This window comes from Marmota flaviventris, chromosome 2 (genome assembly GCF_047511675.1).
Source record: "Marmota flaviventris isolate mMarFla1 chromosome 2, mMarFla1.hap1, whole genome shotgun sequence".
Taxonomy (NCBI): Eukaryota; Metazoa; Chordata; class Mammalia; order Rodentia; family Sciuridae; genus Marmota; species Marmota flaviventris.
Window position 1 is genome coordinate 45,056,000 of NC_092499.1, and position 18,831 is coordinate 45,074,830.

The 18,831-nt window shown below is 36.5% G+C and overlaps 1 protein-coding gene across 3 annotated transcripts in view; it reads left to right on the top strand.

Moving 5' to 3' along the window:
* The window catches only part of Akap6 (A-kinase anchoring protein 6), a 578,346-nt gene that overhangs the window by 219,039 nt on the left and 340,476 nt on the right, over nt 1-18,831 (top strand). For all 3 annotated transcript variants that reach the window (XR_011706597.1, XM_027929539.2, XM_071607828.1), the window contains exon 4: nt 4,915-6,681. Coding sequence is in view for 2 of the 3 variants with exons in the window: in XM_027929539.2 (XP_027785340.2) it covers nt 4,915-6,681 (1,767 nt within the window). In the remaining variant the exon portion in view is untranslated. The remainder of the gene's footprint in view (nt 1-4,914; nt 6,682-18,831) is intronic.

The window sequence follows — 18,831 nt, forward strand, 5'->3', positions numbered from 1 at the left end:
TTATAAATTGAATGAAATAATACAGATAATCACCACTTGAGGTGTGGAACGGGGAGGTATCACTTTAGGTTGGTAAACTATGAATTAATCATAGAGATTCTTTGGTACATAATTTCAGCCTGTAGAAAATGAACATTCTTAAAAATCATTAATATAGTATAAATAAAAATATTGAAATGCTTTGTGTACTTTTTCCTTTGCCCATTAGAAATGGAACTTTACCTCACATTTCCCTATCATACTTGCTCCTCTCAGTCTACTGCTGCTCTCTGGAATGCATTTAGAATCATGGACTCCTAACAGTAGAACAGAAAGGAATATGATTGAGTTTAGTCCACTGGGGTCTGAGGACTCTGGGGATGTATGGCACTTTGATAAAAGGTCCATGAATTTATATGTTAGAAATTAAAACAACAAACACTATGTAGTTAGATTAAAGGAGTTAGGGGACAGAGAGATATACATTTTTTTTTTACTATACCTATACTTCAAAAAATAGAATTCTATTTCTTATTTTCTTCTCAGGAGGAATACTAGATTAGGCATAAAAATGACCTTAAATAGCAATGGAGACTGATGTACTCTTGGGGCATGTTAATAGGGAGATCTTCTAAATTATGGACATTAAATTTCATGTTCACTTGGTGGCAAAATACAGTATAGCATTCAAAAAAGAAGGCTCTAAAAGTATTTGGAACAAGACTTAAGTTAACTTAATTATGGATAAGGAACAAAGCAAAATTTCTTGCTTCAAATTATTAGAAAATGGTGGTGGGGGCTTCCTTAATATCTAAGATAAGATTGTGGCCTGTAATAAAGTGAATAAATTAGCACGTTTATAAAATATAACCTTCTGAAAAGCTGCTTCATAGTATATTAAATGGAGGTATATTTGAGTGGAGTCATTGCAAGGCAGTTCTGACATAAGTGTCTGCACTAATAATTAAACATGATGTTTCTGAAATAATAAAGACAGTAAAAACAGCATGCACTCATCCCCTGAGCCGATGCCGATCTAAGACTACTACATGCATTAGAAAAGTATCTGGGAAGGTAGTCAGGAGGAAGCAATAGAACTAAAAGTATTAGTAATACTAAAAAATATTTCAAATAATGAAACTCAGTGTTCATCTGATGTGAAAAACTGTAAAGAACGTTCTTTTCTTAAATTGCCTTTGTACAGTGAAAGACAGGACTGTTTTTGGTTGCTCCCCTCCTCTCCCCCCAAAATTTTTTTCACGTTAACAAATTACAGTATGAATAAAAAAATAATTATCCTAAAGTGATTCAACTGTCTCACTAGTTTAGATAGTTGGCCTTGCTGGGAACAGAATCAGAGAGGGCCCCTTTGGAACATTGAGTACTTTTGCGTGTATTTTATTTTCTAAACCAGAGATCCCTGAAGATTTAAGAAAGGTAGTTATACTCTATTCTCTGAGATAAAGTTACATATTCATCTAACATATATATTCACTGTATTCATCTAACATCATTTATTGAGCACCTATCATTCAAGACAGTGTCCCTGGTCTTAAGGTGCTGTGACCACCAAAATGGGAACTAAATATACTCCTAGGGCATGGTGTTCCCTGTTTGTCCAAAGGCTGGTGGCTGATACTTGCAGTGGTCTAATTGTTACCTGAACTCTCAAGAAACTTTGAGTTTCTTTTCTCTACTCATCATAGAAACACTTTTCTTTAGTGCCTCTTTAACTTCATGTAAGTATTACAATGCAATAACTATGATAGAAATGACAGAAAATAATTTTGCAATTATTTTGTAATTAGTTGATAATTGGACTAGGTCTTATGGAATAATTTTTGGACTTGACCATTACTTACAATACTATTTCTGTAAAAGAGTAACTTCTGAGTAATGAACAACCAAAATAAAAGATTTTTAAAAAGTGCAACCTGTTTTAAATTGCAAATCTCACTGTAACTCTCTTACAAATTGCACAAAAATGTGACATTTATTGGCTAACTTATTCCTTGGTATTTTTTGCTTTTGAATTTGTTATTTAAAGAACATAGTCCAGGTATGAACCTCAAAAGTCACACAATTCCATTTAGATAATTATTGTTGAGACTGGCAGCTGAAACTGATTTCTTTCTTTGTGCAGTGTAATTTGGTATTAGAGGTAACTCTCATCTTGAAGAAAGTTTCCTTCTCATCATATTTTATTACTAAAAATAATAATAAGAGCAGTAACAGTGACCACTCATTGAGCACCATATCTTACATATGTTATCTCCTTTAAGCCTCTCAACATCCCTGTGATATGGCTTACCATTTCCTTTTTCAGATGAAGGAAACAAAGCTTAGCAACATCAAACTACTGACCTTCAGTTGCATAGCTAATTAGTGCCAGGGCAAGAATTTGACCCTGAAGCTTGGGCTTTTAATCATTTGAGTCAACTAGAAGTACATAATCAGAGGAATAAGTTATATGAAGGAATAGAGAAACATCCCCAAAATGTCATCATTCACTCATTCAACAGAGGTGTCTTTGAGTGCTCACTCTCTACAGATCTCTTGCTAAATGCTGTGGGTACACTGGTCAGTCAACCATTTTATGTGTGATTTACACTCTCACAGTGTTTACAAACTATGTGTGAAACAAATGAGTCAAGTAATCACAATAGTATTTATTTACATTGAGATAAATTCTTGAAGGGATAATGGTATGAGAGCTTACAATAAAAGATTCTGAGTTAAGTGATGGTTTGACATCTCGAAGAATAAAAACCTGAGCTAAACTCTTGGGGATGAATGAGAATCAGAGTTAAGAGGTGTAGGTGGGAAGCTTTCCAGATATGAAATAACATAAGCAAAGGCCCTGAGACAGGAGGAAACATGATATGTTCAGACTATAAGGAGGATAATGTGACTGGGTACAGTTGTGGAAGGGAAAGTGGCATGAAAGAGGCTTTTTCATACCTGACCTTGGAAGGGTTAGGATTTTTAACTGAACAGCAAGAGGAAGCTACTAAAGAATTTTAAGCAGAGAAATAACAGTACCAATTTTGCAATTCATAAAGATTAAAATTGGTGGCAGTGTGGAAAACAAATTAGAAGAGGGGACATGTCAGTTTAAAGTAATTGCAAATGCTCAGAACTTGGACTTTAGGTCAGACAGCCTCCATGGGCTCCTTTTGTACCTTCTTTTGACCCAGGGTCTTTTGTAAACAGAAGAATAGTACAGAGCCCAGAGAAAAGTTCTAAGGATTAAGTGAAAAGGTGATAATAGGAATCAACCATCCCAATTTATGGATGAGGAAACTGAGGCTTAAAAAAGTTAAAAGTTTCTGTTATTATTATTTGAATTATCCAGATATGAATTAAGAGTGAAAGGAGTGGAAGATAAAGGCAAGTGAAAGTCTGAAGGGAGAGAGCAATCCCAACCCCAAACAAGCAAATGAACAATAAAACCCACGTAAGATCCTGACAAGGCCAAGTCTCGGGATACCTGGTTGAAAGGGAGAGAGGGTCCAGAAACCAGTAGGATCAGGCTTCAATGGGCTCATCCCAGTTATTCCTCCAGCAGAACAGAGGTCCAGGAATAAAATAAACTTTCACTTTTCTATTTCCTAAAGGGCTTGATTAGACCAAACTGTCCCTTAGCATGATAAGCAAATTAGGATTTCAGGGGTCCATTTGCCCCAAATCATCAATTAGAAATCTCCCTATTTGCTGTGTGATCTGAGAAAGTACATTAGTGGGGTTGGGGTTGTAGCTTAGTGGGACAGCGCTTGCATGACAAGCACAAGGCCTGAGTTCAGTCCCTAGAACCACAGAAAAAAGAAAGAAAGAAAAAAAAACTACATTAGCAATGAGACAAAAACTTTAATCACACAGTTGAAGTAAATACTTGAAACACTTTTATTTTATAGCGTGGAGAGGTTTCTTTTCTTTATTTTTGGTACTGAAGATTGAATTCAGGGGCTCTTTAACCACTGATTTGCATCCTTAGCCCTTTTTTATTTTTTATTTTGAGAAAGATTCTCTTTAAGTTTTTTTGAGCCTTAAGTTGCTGAGGCTGACTTTGAACTTTGAACTTGCAATCTTCTTGCCTCAGCCTCCCAAGTTGCTGGGAATGCAGGCATGTATTACCATGCCTGGCTAGCATGGAGGAGTTTCAAATCGATGAGCCTACCTGGAATTATAAACAAGGGAAGTGGGAATTTAGGATCTAACATACACTGGTGGATTTAGGGGGAGGGGGAGAAATGCATGCAGAGGGAGGAGATGGGGCTAAGATGATAAAGTTGTGACATTCATTAATTTTCTCCAGGAGTAACTGTGTGTACCTTTGAAAACATGGGACCAAACAGAAACTGGTCATGAACTATTTATGTTATGTATTTGAAATGTCAATTGTTTACCTTTTTATGATTTGTGAATATGTATTTAATATGATTGGTTTAATATAATTAATTGTTTCACTTTAAAATACTTACTAAGCATCTACTATGACCTAACCATTGTGGTAGGTATTGGTGCGAGCAATAACAAAAAACAAAACACATACTCAGAGAGATTTTACTATTACATTATTTTGTTCTCAGAAATTTTATTACTTAAGGCTTTACTTATGAATGCATATTAAAGGATTAATATATTAGTTTTAAATAGAAAATTAGATAAGAATGGATATTCTGGGCTTGACCTTGACCATTTCTCTTATAGCTCTATGTTCTAGATGAAATAAAAGTCTTCAAATATTTAAGAACAGGATATGATCTATGATTCAATGAGGTAATTGATTAGTAGGCCTTTTTGTATGTCAAAACAGAAGCAGTCAAGACTGATACATTTCTGAGCTTAATAGCAGCCTGTGCTGAGATTTCATTTGAACAGCAGTTGAGTATGATTCATGTTGAATTTACTGAAACCATTACCATTCTGTTTCAGGGCCGACTTGATTCTCTAACGGAAGTGGATGACTCAGGACAGTTAACTATCAAATGTTCTCAGAATTACTTGTCTCTGGATTGTGGTATTACTGCATTTGAACTATCTGACTACAGTCCAAGTGAGGATTTGCTCAGTGGCCTGGGTGACATGACCTCTAGCCAGGTCAAAACCAAACCTTTTGACTCTTGGAGCTATAGTGAGATGGAAAAGGAATTCCCTGAGCTTATACGAAGTGTTGGGTTACTCACAGTGGCTGCTGACCCTGTCCCTTCCAGCTGCAGTGAAGCAGTCAGTGAGGAGATGTCTCAGGTATCTCTCTCAGCAGAGGACAAAGGTGGACATGAGGAAAACAGCACTTGTGCAATCAAAGAGCAACCAGGCTTAACATCAGGTATGCCATCTTCAGGGGAAGCTCTGACAAATGCTGTTCAGTCACCTTCCGAGACTGTGAAGCAAGAATGCAGTTCCTCCTCCCATCTTGGCGCAAAGAACCAACAGCCTCCTCCTTGTGAGAATGCAACCCCCAAGCGATCCATCAGAGACTGCTTTAATTATAATGAGGACTCTCCCACGCAGCCCACATTGCCAAAAAGAGGGCTTTTCCTTAAAGAAGAAATTTTAAAGAATGATCTAAAAGGCAGTGATGGCAAGAAGAAGATGGTTGATCTGAAGCCTGAGATGAGTAGAAGCACTCCTTCATTGGTGGACCCTCCTGACAGATCTAAGCTTTGCCTAATGTTACAGTCTTCCTACCCCAACAGCCCTTCTGCTGCCAGCCAGTCCTATGAGTGCTTGTACAAGGTGGGGGTTGGGAATCTTGAAAACATAGTCAAAAGTCACATTAAAGAAATCTCTTCCAGTCTGGGAAGGCTTAATGACTGCCACAAAGAGAAACTTCGACTTAAAAAACCACCCAAGACCTCAGAAGATGTGCCTCCAAGTGGAATACCAAAACAGGCCACTGGTTCGGGCAAGCAAACTGAAACTATGAGGAGCTCAGTAGTGCTGAATGGAATGCCTTCTTGTACTTCCAAGGCCATAGAGGGGCCAGAAACAGATTCTGCTTCCACATCCTCTGTTGAGCCGTGCAGTCAGAGAAGTCAAAATGCCAAATTGTCAGTGCCGTCAGAAATATCCAGTTCACCACCTTTTACTCAGAGCAGTGAATCTTCTGTTGGTTCAGACAATACTTTGTCTCCAGTATCCCTTCTTAAAAAACATGAAAGTAAAAAAGATTGCTCCTTCTCCCCAAGTCATGTTACCAGGAATGGTCAGGTTGTGGAGGCCTGGTATGGCTCTGATGAATATCTAGCACTACCCTCTCACCTTAAGCAGACAGAAGTGTTAGCTTTGAAGCTGGAAAAGCTAACAAAACTTCTGCCTCAGAAACCCAGAGGAGAAATCATTCAGAATATTGATGACTGGGAACTGTCTGAAATGAATTCAGATTCTGAGATGTACCCAACATACCATGTCAAGAAAAAACACACAAGGCTAGGCAGAGTGTCTCCCAGCTCATCCAGTGACATAGCATCTTCCCTCGGGGAAAGCATTGAATCTGGGCCACTGAGTGACATTCTTTCTGATGAGGAGCTGTGCATGCCTCTTTCTGGCATGAAAAAATTAATTGATGAGAAATCAGAGACAGCTTCATCCTCTGAGAAAAATGAGAGCCATTCCACCACAAAATCAGCTTTAATTGAGAAACTAATGCAAGATATTCAACACCAAGACAACTATGAAGCCATATGGGAAAAAATAGAGGTAAGGTGGTCTTAATCTGAATGATTTCTTACCTGATTTTTGGAAGTAATGCTGGGAAAAAGTCAATTTCGCCCCAATTCATTATCAAGTGTATTATTGTTTTTGATAACCAATTCCCCAAAGAAAGAAAGAAAAAGGCACAATGATCACTACATTGTGACATTTGTATCACTTGGAACTGCCCTTGTCAATGTGTTGGCTTGATGAGTCCCTGCCTGGTATAGAATTCTCTATTGATACTGCTCAAACTTAACAGGGTTCCTGATGAATGGTAGACTCCCTGGATATAACAAAATAAAATAAGACAATAGCTATACATATATAAGTATCTCAGGAATATATGAATAGAATATTCCAGTTATCTTAAGTACTTTTTGATTAATTTGTTCTGACCACAGAATAGCTTCTCCATCTCTAGTAATTTTCTGTTGAAATAGACCACACAGTTGAAATTTATCAGGAATCTTTGTTTTTCTTTATTCTCCATCCTTGGTGAGACCTTTGGTTTTATGACCCTGCCATCTGGGGAATTGATATTTTGGGTAAATCTGTACTTTTTGAATGAATTGTTAGATGTGATAAAATCTTTGAGGATAGGCTTATCAAAATTCTCAAGGCTGAGCTCCATGATTCAAGTTTTGAGTTGATTTTTTAAGAGACAGCTGAGCCAGAAAGATTCACTCTGATTATTGTGGCAATAGCCCTTTCTCCAGAACTTCACTGGAAATAAATTCATTCAATTTGATCGTTCTTATGGTTTCTTGTTCAGTGACATAAATAAGTATGCCTTATATCATTTGTATAGCATTTTACTGTGTATAAAGCTCTTCCAGATGAGTTTTTTACTTGATCTTCTCAGCTGTTATGTGAAGCAGGCAGGTAATGCCAGAGTATTCTCCATTTATATTGATGAAAATAGTAAGCTCAAGTTGTTTTCCCTAAGCTGAAATAGTTGGACAGATAGATAGCCAGACAGACACACTGAACCTTTTGCTTGGGAACTGAGACATAAACCATGTCTTCTGAGTCTCCATCCAGTTTTCTTCTTTACATCGTGTTGCCTCCCTGAAAGAGGTTAGATTTTCTCCTTCACCAGGCAATTATAAAATTATAGGAGAACAGTGTTTAGGAGCCATCCATATTTGATAGAGAAGATTAGTAAAACCCAATGGTTGGTTTGTGGCTGCTATTCCCAGTTTTTCACATTCATTCATTGTTGAACACTATTCTGAGACCAGTGTTATGCTAGACCCGGGTTAAAGAGTCATACGTATGGACAGAATAACTGGGAGTAAAAGCAGGTTCTTAAAAGAAAGAGGGAAGAGTTAACATAAATATACAATAATCATAACATAATACTAATTAATACAAATCATATATTTAAATATCTACTCATCACAACAATTCTAATATTAATCCCATTTTATGGATGAGGAGACTGAGGAAGTCTTCTGTAGATCCCACACCATTGACTAAATGCTGTCATGCCTCTCCATAAAGAAGTGGTTAATATGTACTAAATGTAAACAATGTAGTATGGAAGAGAAGTAATGTCAGTGGAGCTAGAATTTGCCTGGAGTATTCTTATACAGCGCTACACCTTGTATGGGGCTTTGAAGGATATTCAAGATTTAGACAGATAAGAAAAAGGAAATTAGGCATGTCAGGGAGGAACAGCATAAGCTAAAATGCAGAAATTAGAATGGGAATTAGAATGGATGTGGGAGTGCAAAGACAGCTGTCCCAATTGGAAGGTCTGTGATTAGAGAACAACCAAAGTTTCCATACCTGTAATAGACCTGGTTGTAGTAAGACCCTGAAGGCCGCACTAAGGCAATTAATATTTGTTTACCAGGCATCAACAACTTCTCTGAAAGGGAATGAGAGTGGTAATACAAGCCATAACAAATAGTGCTTTTTGATCCCTTATTTTGTGTTTGCTTGTACTGGATATTTACATGTCTCATTCTATTTAAGTTGTAGAATATAGGAATTTTTCATATGAAGAAACTAAGGCAGCATATGTTAGGAAACTTGCTCAAGTCCTCACAACTATTAGGTGCAAAGTCAGTATTTGAAGCCAAAGCCAGCATACTAAAGCAGTGTAGGCCATGACCTCCAATGATCTTTCTGGAAGGTTTAATTGGCAATAATGATAGTGCCTGGTAGCTCTGGTGGTGTGGAGATATCAGCCTGAGGTGGAAAAACTCAGGGACTGATGTGATATAGACTGAACAAGGAGGCATTGACAAGGAAGTAAACAGGATATAGAAAACTGGTTCCAGGCCTTGTCTAGTCATTAAAGCCTGGGGTGGCCCCAGCTAGTCATACTTGTTTCTGAGTTTTGTTTCTTCTTTTATAAAAAGAGATGTTTTAACCAAGTGATGGCTGTGCTATCAGCTTCCAATGGTAGCATGCTCTAATTCTATAGTTCTACAAAAATGAAAGCTAAGTTTTCAGCATCTGGGGACTGATAGATGGAAATATTTAGATTGGTAGCTAGTTTAAGGAAGAGATGGGATAGATACTTTTAAAAACTGTGTATATAAGGTGAGTATATGGTAAAGCCTTTAAGAAGAAGTGTCTGTAGGTAATCAGAAATACTATACTGGTTGGGATATGAGGTAAAGGAAGGCAATAAGATTAAGTTCCTTCCTCAGCTCAACCTCCCTTCACTCACTCATTGCTGAAGTAGTGACGGTAGCTGCCAACCCCTAGTCAACTGAACTTGAATATCACACCCTAGCTTTGGTCTCTTCCAAATAGTGACCTAGAGAACTTATTCTTCTTGCAGAATTTAAGAGACAATATTACTTAACATCTCTGTACAATATCACTTAACATCTCAGTCCTATAATAGAATTGCCTATGATAATTCTATCGTAGGATTCTTTTAATAATCCTGAAAAAGTAGGTTTTTATTTTATTTTATTTTTATTGGCTCTTTTTAGTTATACTGACAATAGAATACATTTTGACATAACTATAAAATAGGAGAAAGAGATATTTAATAAGGTGGACATGATTTATAAAATCATGGATTATATCTTGCTTTAATTCAGTCCCCAAGGTTTTAAAAAAATCCTAAATTGACCACTTCTCTCTCCTTCTGGTTTTCCTACTCTGGTCCTAGTAGTCAGTCTCTCCTCTTGCCTAGATTACTGTGGAAACCTCCTAGCTGGTTTCTTTGCTTCTATTCTATTCCTCTTTCAGTCTAATCCCAACATGGCAGCCAGAATGATACTTTTAAAATATAAATCGGATGATGTCATTCTCCGCTTAAAATGCAGCAACTTCTACCAGTGCACTTAGAGGTCCTACATGGAGTGGTCTCCTAATTTCCTCTTTGACCTTATTTCCAACTGCTTTTCCCCATTTCACTCCATTTCCACTGGCTTCTGTTGTTCCTAGAAAATTCTGGGCATGCTTCTTTATGGTATAGCTGTGATGGTACCTAGTGTAGAGATATCAGTTTCCCCTGACTACAGTCTTATCTTTCCATTAGATGCCCTAATTTCTGATTCCTCCATCTCTTCTGAGTCTTTGATCAGAAATTACTTTCTCAGAGAAACCTGACCATCTGACCTCCCCCCACCCAACTTCCCTCTCCCATCCTCTCCCCTCCCTACTTCTCTTCCCCTTCCCCTCCCTGCCTGCCTGACTGCCTTTCTTTTGTGATTCTGGGGACTGGGGATTGAAGTCAGGGCCTCACATGTGACACTAACACTACCACAGAGCCACATTCCCAGCACCTATTATTTAAAAAAGGTATATAACCCCGATTTTTAAATCTCTTATCACATTTTTTTTTCTTTTATGTCATTTCTTATGTAGTATTTTTATTGCATTTGTTTCATCTCCCCCTATTAGAATGGGAGCTCCATAATGGCAGGGATATTAACAGTTTATTTTGCTAGTGAATTTCATGTACTTAGAACAGTGTCTGGCATATAATATGCAGTCAGTGGAGACTATTGAATGAATGAAAAAAATTCCATCTTGGAATGGAGGAAACTGAGTTCAGACAAATGAAAGTGCTTTTCTTAAGTAGCACAGCTAAAGAAGCACAGAGCCTGCTTTGGGCCCCCATCTACTTTATTCTCTCTACTAGTTAAATATTTGAGAATAGGTGAATTATGTAAAAGAATGAGGATAAATAGAGAAAAGAAAAAGACTGAGATTCAAGTTGTAGCCCACAGATAAGGCAAGATAAGGAAGAAGCTCATTTGTGAGGATCAGGAAAGGATAGAGAAAATCCTCCAGTGTTTAAGTAAATAGGAGAAAGAGATATTTAATAAGGTGGACATCAGCATTGTTCCTTTCAAAAGGGAGATCAAAAAGAATAAGGACTAAGAAAGAAAAATACAATAGCCTTTAGATTTGTTTGAAAGAGTCCATGAGGACCTTAAAGAAAAATTGACTTAATGGAGGAGTGGAGGTAGAAGCTGGAGTATAGATGTTTGAAAAATGAGAAAAATTTATTCCTAACAGCTCAATAATTTGGTTATGAAAGCAGCATGAAACAAAGGATGGTAGTTCAAAATAAGACACAATGAAAGGTTTTTTTTTTTTAAACTAAATCTTATTTAAAGTAAGAAGTAGCAAGAAAGTTCAAAATGGCTGGAGTGTATAGGTGGGTACACACTGAGACTAGAAAGGAGAGTGTATGGAACACATGGGAAGGATTATAGCCTGACATTAAAAAAAATACTGTATATATCCTTCTTCTGGTTCTACTCTATCAAATGGAGAGTGGTACATATTTTCCTCTTGCCACTCCCTAAATGTTCCACCCTGTCTTCTCTGAGTCATCAGAGCAGAAGGCAGAAGGTACATAAAAGCCCACTAACAAAGTGGGACTTTTGAGGACTGTGGTAGAATTCCTTAGGATAACAGCTGGGATTGGTGACTACATGTTTTAGGTACCTAACAGTTTCCTATCACCTCCTATCTCTCATGTTTGTATCTTTCTTTGGTTGGTTTCATTAATTTGAAATATTTATTTTAAGTATGTATCCTTTATTCATTAGGAAATTAAAAATTTGAACAGATAATGTATTCACATAATTTTAAAACATAGACATTAAAAGATACCCAGTAAATCTATTTCTCATCCCTATCCTCCTTCTTGAGTTCTGACCCCGCCATAGGTATTAATTGCTGTTTTTAATCTTATGTCCTTTAAGAAGTTTACACACATACAAGCAAATGTAAACATATTTGTGAATCAAAAATTTTAAAACCAGGAAATAAGTTGCAGTCTTTCCTTCCCCACAAATGAAAGCTCCTCTGTAAACTGTCAGTTTCCAAGGAAAGGGCCATTTTCTGATTTCTCTGTGAGGATTGAGGGGATTTTGTTCAATGGTGGCTGATATACTCAGAATCTGTGGTGTGGATAAGTTAATTGAGCATCTTGGGTTTGAGTACCAATGGGAGTCTCTCAATACATAAAAGTGAAAAAAGAAGAGGCAAGCCATTGAACTAGACTCATCTGTCCTGATATAGTTAAGGAACAGAACAAAAGCAATGAGGAGAAAGGAGAGCAGGACATATCTGGAGCAGATGAAATCTAACAGAACGGTGAAAAATTAACTTAGTGTGATACCTAGACATAGATGTTATCACTAATAGGGGTTAGCAAACTATAGACTGTGGGCCAGATCTAGCATACTGTCTGCTTTCTAAAATAATGTTTTATTGGAACACAGTGTGCTCATCGTCTATGCAGGCTTTTGTCGTGTGATGACAAATTTGAGTAGTTGTGACAGGAACTGTGTAGCCTGCAAAGACTAGAGAATAACCACTGACCCCTGTTCTTGATTAAGGCAGAAGAAGAGGAAATAATTTCTGATCAGCATCTTTTATGTACAGGTTCTGAGTAGATTATTTTAATTAATTTAGACAACAATCTTATGGAAGATTTGTTATTGACCCCATTTAAGAATCTAAGGTTTGAATGCAAATTACTTGTCACACAGCTGTTAAGTGTGAGGGATGGGATTACAACTGAGATGCCAAAAGTGACTTGGATTTTCTCCTAGAGATAAATTCAAATGCCAGGGAATTCAGACAATAATCATATATGCAGATAAAATTTGTTTATAAAACCCATAGACCACCTCTAGATTGAGTAAAGGAACAGTGTGGATTCTTCTTCATGACATGAATAGAAATCAACTGCCTGATAAGTAGCCACTTGGACAAAGTAGGAAATTATTGATGCTAGGTTAATAGCTATATGATTCCCAGGAGGGCTGGCAGAGTGCAGTGCCAGGAAGTGTACCTCAGTGAAGCATTTCAGGTCTGTCCTTTGGGATATAGTGCAAGATCTACTTCTTGCATCGTGGGCTTCCTGCTCACACTAAATTCTCAAAACTTGTCCTGGAAATAGGACTCCATTAGATTGGAATCAGTGCTATCATTGCTAGGTGCATGGCATAGCTGAACCCATTTCTCCACAGAGATGTAAATGTCTTCACATGCCAGCTTATGGCATCTCAGCTATGGCTCAGTGACTCAGCTGTTGTTGCATTTTGTCCTAGAAACATCTATAACCCAATTCTAAAAACTTCTTTGCTGCCAGCTGGGGATGTCATTGCACATAAATTATTTTGGATTCAGTGCAGCCAGTACTTAGCAGAATGCTTACTCTTTGTAACTGGACTATGTAATCAAGTCTTTTTCTGATTTTGTAGTAGTGGCACCAAGGTTGCCACCATTGCTCCTGCCTAGAGAGAAAGCTGGAAAGTGGTGGACCCAGTGTAACATCAATGGATAGGAGGTTTTGTATGAGATTCACTTGGCACTGATTTTTACATTTCTTTTCCTATAGTAAAATGGGTCCAGGCAGAACCTATGCTGTCTTTCTATCTTCATTTTGATTTTACAATGACACTACCATGAAGGTGACAGTCATAAAAAAAATATGCTGTTCTGAGTTTCCTTTCCTTTCCTTTCCTTTCCTTCCTTTTATTTCTTCTTTATTGTGGTAAAAATAAATCCCACATAGCATAAAATTTACCATCTTAACCATTTTAAGCATACATTTCTGTAGTGTTAAGTATATTCATATTGTTATAAAATAGATCCTCAGAACTTTTTCATGCTGTAAATCTGAAATTCTGTTCCCTTAAACAAAACTCTTTCTCTTTTGTCCCTAGTAATAACCATTCTACTTTTGTCTGTATGATTTTGATTGCTCTAAGTATCTTGTGTAAGTGGAATCAAGACAGTATTTGTCTTTTTGTGACTGGTTTATTTCACTTAGCATGATGTCCTCAAGTTTCATCCCTATTTGGTATGATATATAACAGGGCTTCCTTCTTTTTAAGGCTGAATAATATTTCTTTGTATGTGTATACCACATTTTAATTTTTTATCCATTTATCTGTTGATAGATATTTGGGTTGCTTTTATCTCTTGTCTATCACTGTAAAAATAGGATGCTACAAACATTTATACGCACATATCTCTTTGAGATCCTCCTTCCATTTCTTTGGAGTACATACCCAGAAGTAGAATTGCTGGGCCATATGATAATCTAGTTAAGTTTGTTGAGAAACATCTGTCTTACATCATTTTACAATTCCATTAAGAGAGTACACAGGGACTGCATGGTGGTGCCTGCCTATAATCACAGCGACTTGGGAGGCTGGGGCAGGAGGATGACAAGTTCAAAGCCAGCTTCAGCAACCTAGTGAGGTCCTAAGCAACTTAGGGAGACCCTGTATCTAAATAAAATACAAAAAGGGGTGGAGATTTGGCTCAGTGATTAAGTGCCCCTGGGTTCAATTCCCAGCACCAAAAAAAAAAAAAAAAAGGCCACAAGGATTTCTTCACATACTTTAACTATTTGTTACTTTATGTTTTTAATTTTTGTTTGGTCTTATTTTGTTTTTTGAGACAGAGTCTCCCTATGTTGCCCAGGCTGTCCTCAAACTCTTGGACTCAAGGAAACTTCCTGTCTCAGCCTCCTGAGTAGCTAGCACTATGGGCATGTGCCTCCACTCCCAGCTTGGTATTTTTGTTTATATTAGACATTCTAATGGATATGACATGATATTTAATTGTAATTTTGATTTGTATTTCTCTGATTTGAGCGTCTTTTAATATACTTGTTGGCAATTTGTATATCATCTTTTGGAGGAATTTGCATATCATCTTATTCTCGTCTTTTGTCCATTTTTTAATAGAGTTGTTTGATTTTTTTTTTTGTTATTGAGTTATAGGAGTTCATTATAGAGTCTAAATGTTAAAACCTTGTTCATATATATATGATGTGCAAATCATACATATGTGTGTATGTGAAAGAAGCTGAAAATTCAGTCCAGAAGAATAATAAAGAAATAGGAGAACATAAAATCATAAAATTTTTATAATTTTAATAAAAATCATAATATGTATGTATGTGCACACATGTGCATGATTTGCAGATATTTTCTTCCATTCTGTAAGTTTCCTTTTGCTCTATTGATTGTGTCCTTTGATACATAAAATATTTTAGATTAAATGTAGTCTTATTTGTTTATTTTTGCTTTTGTTTCCATATCCAAGAAATCACTGCTAAATCTAACAGCATGAAATTTTTCTCCTAATAGTTATATAGTCTGGGGCTTTTGTGTTCTCTTAGATTATATCTCAGTGTGGTTATGGTTACTTCTTCTGTTTTTGAGGACTCACCCCGGGCTTTCTTATGGGATAGGGCACAGCTTCAAGGTTAGAGCTAAGTCATCTTCTGGACTTTGTCTCCTAAAAAAAAAAAATACTGAGGGTCGCTCATTTTTAAAAGTCCTGTATGGACATTATTTACTTGCCTGGAGATTTGAATAAGTCCTATTTGAAACACAATTTTATCTTTATTCACTCACAGAGAAATTTACTGGTAAGTTTTGCAATAAATTCAATTCTCATTTGCTTGATATTTCTCTTATACCAACTACATACTAGTTTTTCTTGTGTGAGTGGAGTGGCAGTTCTCTTAGGTGTAGATAATGATCTCTTATGAGCACCCTATTGGATTGGAAGCATTTTGAATCTTCACATCTTCTTTACATTTTCTCTCCCATTCTTTTTTCTTTATTCTTCTTCTGGACTTAGCTTTCAGTTTCTTTCACAAATTTCCCCTGAGAATATCTTCTTCTTTATCCCTCTAATGTTGTCCTAGATACTTTCAGATTCTCAATATGAGAACAATAGGAGTTGGCTCTCTAACACCATTCAAACTTAGAAATAAGGATCCAGAAAATCAAGGAGTTGATTAGATAAAAGATAGAAAATTAGAATCCAGCTTAAATATCAGGTAAAAAGCTACATTCGTAAAATATTGACCAGACTCAGCTTTATAATTATAATCAGAAGATTCGAGATTCCTGAAGGATCACAAATTGAACATGAATTGACAATGTGGATGATCATTCAGCAAAAGTAGAATACTGGAGGACTCTGAATACTCTTTTTATTTCAACTGTGCATAACCAGAAATTTTGTTTTAGATTCTGGGCTTGGAGCTTGTAGATATGGCAACATAATTCAAGTTTCTATGTTCTTACGTAAGATAATGTTTGATAAATGCCAAGGGAAAGTCATATGAGATAGAACAAAGGAAGGAAAACAAGTGTAGCTAGAGCAAGCCTCACAGAAGAGGGAGTACTTGAGCTGGGCCTTGAATAATGAGTAGAATTTATATAGCAGAGATGAGGAGAAGGAATATGAGTGATACAAGCTTTGACACAGACTAAGGTTGAGGGCAAAAATAAACAAGGTATGTTTAGGAAGTAGTAAAAGAGATTCTGTGTTTTAGAGAGCAAACTAAGCTTCTATTAAAAATTTTTAAAAAACCCAAAGTGCAGTAAGATAAGATAGAAGTCTCTTTCTCACTTAACAAGAGACAGACAGTCCAGAGAAGACAGACGACAACTAGAGATCCAGGTTTCTTTTCCCTGATGCTCACTATACCATTCTGCATTCCAGCTCATGAGAAGGAGGAATAGAGGGGAGCCAACTTCTTCTCTGCGGTTATAACATGGAAGTTTCATACAACTTCACTTTTACTGGCATCCTATTGGCCAGGCATTGTCATATGTCATCACCTAACTGCAAAGGAGTTTTGGAATGAACCACTAGGTTATGAATATTGGGAGGAGAATGTCTCTTAAACTAACTTCTGATTAGAATAAAGTTTGTTAAAAGGAAGGGGAATATGAAGCTAGAAAGAATTGGGCCAAAATAGGGTCTTTGAATTCCAAGTATTTGCATAGCAAAACCACAAAATAATTATCTCATGAATTCATGAGTGAGTATATAAGTGAATGAGTGAGTGAATGTGTCATTGAGTTAGAAGTTTATCTTCTAGACCAGGATTACAAACTAAAAGGACTCTAAAAGGCCAGGCAGATGATAGAAATTATATAACCAGATGTAAAAGGGAAGCAATGGACCGAATCAACTGGAGGATGTTTGACATGCCTAAAGGGCAGCCACTGCTCAGCTTCAGATGAAAGTTGCACAGGATTGTGGGCCTATTTGGCAAGATCTTGCAGCTTTTAAAAAAGAACTAGAAAATCTTGGTTTTATGTGACATCTCCCAATTTTTAAATGTTGAGTCTGAACAATTTTAAACAGCTAACAAAACACACCTATAGAATACATTTGACCTTTAAGTCACTAATTTTCAACCTTTTAATAGGAAGCTACATAAAAGTTTTGGTTTAGAGAGTTGATAGTTTAAGAAGGTTAATCTGGTCATGGTATGCTGGCTGGATGCACCTCTAAGCAGTGGTTCTCAACTGTGGCTACTTATTATAATCACCAGAGAGCTTTTAAAAAAGTCTCAGCCTCTGGCTCCACCCCAGGGTAATTAAATGTGCTCTTCAGGCAATTGCATTGTGCAGTCAAGGTTCGGAGCTAGTCCTCTAAGTCTAATTTTGAAGGTATTGCTATAGTCCGGACTGTGTGGTAAAAGGGTCTGAACTGTGCTTCTGGAAGCAGACTGAATAAAGAGATGTTAGATAAATTAATAAAATTTTGTGCCTGTTTTAAAATAAGAGAATGGAAGAAAGTCTAAAGAATTGAGATTTCAAGTTAAAATTTGGGGACTAGGAGATGAAATGTTCCAAGGGACACATGAAATGAAGATACACGGTAACTGGGGGAAAGGTAAATGTTATCTTACATGCAAATTCTGTGGCCCAAATCCAAGTTGAGAATTCTAAGTCAGCATAACATTTTTAAAGACAAGCCTATAAAATTCTTTTTAAGAATAATTAAAAAAAATGTTTTGTGTATCTTTTGTTTGTTGCAATGCCAGGAAAAAATATTGTGAATTAACATTGCTAATAGATTTTTCTGAGTATGTCAAGTCATTGCTCAAGGCTGGTTGAAAAGAACCACAGGGATCCAAAGCAATGCCTTCTTGGTTAACACAGCAAAGCCTTCTTTTCATTCCATTGTCAGTTTTGTTTCTGCAAAGCCTTCACTGGATCTAGAAGGCTTTATCAGTGATGATTTAGCTCCACCGTGAGGCTGAATCTGATCACTGCATCTGGTTTTTGCCCTGAAATTTATGGGCAAGATGGTCTGCTTCTTTGTGTGCAGTTTTAAATATCACAATGAAAATATCAAATTCTTTGTGATGTTCTTAGCGTGTAAGGGCTATGACTCAATAACATATTGTGTAAATGTGATAACAGTGCCTAATTGCATTTGATAACAAACAGTTCTACGGTGATGAAAAATCTCAAAAAAGGGATAAACTCAGTCCTGCATTTTTAAATTAAAATAAAATAATTCTTAGGAAATTGGTGAATTATTATTTATTTTTAGGCTTAAGGTCATAACTTGTTATCCCTGGTGGGATGTATTGGAAATATAATGAAAAACCAAAAGGAAATCTTGGCAATTATTTTCTACTTTCAATGCATTAGACAAAATGCTTAGGAGTTTATTCATTTAATACTGTATCACATTGACTTTTCAAAAAAATCCCTCCTTGATGCAGACATGTTATGTTTACATTTTACCAATGAGGAACGAAGTTTTTAACTTATCTAAGGGTATAGGACTTGAAGACAGGAATTTGGGGCTTAATTATGAAAACATGAATAAGTCACTTAAAGTTTACTATATAAGCCTTATAGTTTTTAAAATTTTATT